At 34.6% G+C, this 4015-nt stretch overlaps 1 protein-coding gene across 1 annotated transcript; it reads left to right on the top strand.

Annotated features, from left to right (window-relative positions):
• The first annotated feature begins 586 nt into the window (after positions 1-586).
• LOC111417842 (piggyBac transposable element-derived protein 4-like) lies at positions 587-1375 on the top strand. Its single transcript, XM_023050233.2, has one exon. The coding sequence runs from the start codon at positions 587-589 to the stop codon at positions 1373-1375; it is 789 nt and encodes a 262-aa protein (XP_022906001.2).
• The last annotated feature ends 2640 nt before the right edge of the window (positions 1376-4015 follow it).

Here is a 4015-nt window from a genome sequence, read left to right as displayed (position 1 = left end):
GAATATGACTCCCCTAGAGCAAAAAAATTAAGACTTACCTGAAGAATCAAATACAGAAACACATGCAGATGATCAAATATCGGTGGACAATTCATTTCCTGGACCACCCAGAAATAATAAACCTAAACAACTAAAAGAGCATGAAGCACCCGAAACAGAGACATGTTCACAAAGAAGAATCGTAGGGGTTAATAAAACAATTCGATCACAAGTAAGACTTGTACAAAAAATGGTCATCGATGGAGTGCAGTTATCAAATCAGCATCGAAAACTCCACAACGAAATATACTTAATATTTTTTCGGGTCAAGTAACAAATTTTCAAAATGATCGCCTTGCAAACGAATTTTTCAAGGTATTTATAACGGATTCTATGATTGATAAAATTGTATTGCATACAAACTCTACGATTGAAAAAAAATCTGCTAGATATAAAACAAAAGCAGCTACAATATCTGTCTTCTAGTCCCAACGAGATAAAAGCATTGTTTGGATTACTGGTATTGTCAGCTTATTTGAAAAGTAACCATTTGTCATCCACAGAGTTATTTGATGACAAGTTAAGTGGAGCTGTGTTCAAGGCAGTTATGAGTCGTGAAAGGTTTAAGTTTTTATTGGATTGTTTACGTTTTGATGATAAAGACACGAGGGACGAAAGAAAAAAATCGGATGCATTGGCGGCTATCCGAGATATTTGGGACGAATTTATAAATCAGTGCAGAAATTTGTATAGACCAAGCTCTTACGTCACTATTGACGAACAACTATTAGGTTTTCGAGGAAGATGTCCCTTTCGAATGTACATACCAAATAAGCCGTCAAAATATGGGATAAAAATAGTTTTCATATGTGATGTTTCATCAAAATACATGTTCGACGCCATGCCCTACTTGGGCAAAAGCACAAACACGAATGGAATGCCTTTGGGCGAATATTATGTAAAAACATTGTGTGAAACAATTTTAGGATCAAATAGAAATATCACAATGGACAATTGGTTTACGTCCGTCAAACTAGCTGATGATTTATTAGCTCCACCTCACAAGCTTACTATGGTTAGTACTGTAAGAAAAAATAAACGGGAGATTCCAGCAGAAATGTTAGCAACTAAGAATCGCGATCCAGGTAGCTCTAGAGTTTGTGTTGACGAACAAAAAGTGCTTGTCTCCTATACACCCAGACAGAAGAAAAACGTTCTACTTTTATCAACAAAGCGCGAAGGATGTAGTATCTCAAAAACTTTAGGAATACCAAAAATTATTGAGACATACAATAGACAAAAGGGTCAGTGGATATATTGGACCAAATGTGTTCAAATATCAGTACTTCTAGGAAAACTAAAAGATAGTCCCTCTAGTTTTTCTATGGTATACTAAATATTGCCTGTGTAAACAGCTACATTTTATACAATGCCCATAGAAAAAACGTCGACAAAAACTGATCTCCAGAAAAGGATACATGTTGGAGTTGTATAAGCTTTTAGTGATGCCATGGCTAGAAGAACGAGTCAAAACAACAACTTTGCAGCGCTCACTCCGTGAAAGTATAAGTCAACTTCTAGGAGAGACAGTGACAGAGGATGGACAGGCAGTTCTGGAGGAAAGAACAGTACCTAACAAGTCCACCAGAACCATTTGTGCTAGGTGTCCATCAAAAAAGAGAGGAAAGAGACAACTCATTTTTGTTTAAAATGTAAAAAACCATTTTGCAATGAACATAGTGGCGAAATTTGTAAAACATGTACCTAAATATTATATAATCGTTAATTCACCATCGTTATGTACAATAAATAATGCCTTTGTTGGTTAAAGTTTGTTTTAATATAAGGAAAAAAACATGAAAAAATAAAGTTGTAAAATTTATGAATGCTTAGCCTCAAGTGGTGTTAGAAATATGCTTAGCGTTCTAGGGTTAAAAATATTATTGATGTGATAATTACCTACATCATTTTATTATTATTAAATTAAGACATCACTATATTCTTTTAAAGTATCTCTTTGATGATCAGCACCAATTATACGTTTTTGACTTGATTATTTTACCTATCAGTGTTCATAATAATGGAAAAATATAAGGTGTCATATCGCCCTATTACTGCCAAAATTCACTTACTGACATTTTTAAGAAAATCGAAATAACTTAACCACTAACTAGCATTTTGTACTAACAAGGGAAGTGTCACAACTGTGTCTCACCGATTTCGATGCAATTTGGTACAGTCATAGAATGGGCCAAAATAAGGTTCGTACATTTTTTTATACGTGCGGTAAAAGCCCCTGGGGCGAGTTATAGGGGTTGAAAGTTTGGAGAAAAAGTACGTTTTCACTTATATTTTAAAAATGAAAAGTGCTATCAAAATTTGGTAAATTGTAACTGATATTCATTTTAAAAGAGCTTTCTTTTGATGTATCACACATATACCAGAGGGTTAAGAAGGGCGAACTACCCCTATTTTTTTGGAATTATTTAAAAACCACCCTATCGATTTTGGCGGCATTAAGTATACTTCCAGCACGTTCAAAAATATTAGTTAAGGGTTTTTTCCCATTCGCTCTAGATCATCCCCAGCGAAGTTACGGGGGTTAACATGTAACCACTTTTCGTAAGAATGATGTGATAAAATTGTCAGGTATTTTGAAAATACTTTAACAAAACCGTAAATTAGTCGCACAATAAAATGTTTAATGTAAAATAAGGCATAATACACCATTTAGGGGTGGTTGGGGTTAACCACCCCCTTAAAAATTAATTCTATCCCGGGCATTACTTGTTGATTACGGCGAAATTTGGTACTGTGTTTGTTTTATATAGTTTATTAGTTTATTTTTATTCTACATAATGTTGCCAAAAATACACCTACCAAAAAAATTTTGGCACAATATTTGTTTTTCTAGTGCCGCTTGCTAAAGGTCATTTCTCAAAATAGTTTTTTCTAGTATAAAAGAACGTGTGCCCAGTGGGTAGATTTTAGTTTCAGAGCAACTGACAGAAGCAATGGTTACAATAAACCCAATAAACGTTTTAAATTTGCTAATGACAGTTTTTACTGTTATGAATATTCCCCAGACTCCTGTAAATGAAGCAGAAGTTAGTTTAAAAGAAAATATACAGAGTATTTTAATGGAAAGTATGGAAGACTACAATATGCAAATTGAAGACGAAACTGTATTAATTTTCGATTCATCCAATGGCATCAATGACGGTCAGCAAATTATTGAAGACCAGGATACAACTGACAGGTTTGTAGAAGATACTGATGCTCATTGTCCATTGAAGGATGACATCGACTACGAGTACAAATTAGAGGCGGTAAATTACTGGACAAGTGGGAAGAAAGGTTATTTGAAACTAGAAACCGTAAAAAACAAATACCGAAAAGTAACGTCAAAGACCCAATTGCACAGATGGTCTAAATATATTGAAGAAAGAGGGACATACAAAGAAAAATTAGCAGAAATTACCGAATTTGTAATTAATCAAGCGAGAGCCGCCGTAGATAATAAATTGCCACTACATGATATTGATATACGCAGATGGGCTATACAAGCTAGAAATGAAAAGAATTTATCTCCTCAACTGTTCAAAGCATCTCATAGCTGGGTGCAACGTTTTAAGAAAGCAAATCGGTTAGTAAGCCGAAAAATAACAAAATTTCTATCCCAAAAACAAATTGGAAATGTTGATCGAGTAAAAACTTTAGCAAAAGATTTCGTTAAAGAGGCAAAGCTACAAATCCAAATATATGGACCTGAAAACACCTACAATTCGGATCAGAGCGGTTTTAACTTGGAATTCCATTCGGGAAGAACATTAAGCGATTTAGGAGTTAAAACCGTAGAAAGTGTGGTCCAGTCGGTGTCATCTACAACGCACAGTTACACAATTCAACCCGTAATATCTGCTGATGGGAAACTTCTTTCTCCACTTTTTATTGTTTTAAAAGAACCCTCTGGCAGCTTTGGACCGAGGGTAGCAAATACAATGTTTAAAGCAGACAATATATACGTTTTGGCATC

This window comes from Onthophagus taurus, unplaced genomic scaffold (assembly GCF_036711975.1).
Source record: "Onthophagus taurus isolate NC unplaced genomic scaffold, IU_Otau_3.0 ScKx7SY_15, whole genome shotgun sequence".
NCBI lineage: Eukaryota > Metazoa > Arthropoda > Insecta > Coleoptera > Scarabaeidae > Onthophagus > Onthophagus taurus.
Note: the sequence above shows the minus strand (reverse complement) of the source record. Positions and strands in the feature narration are given on the sequence as shown.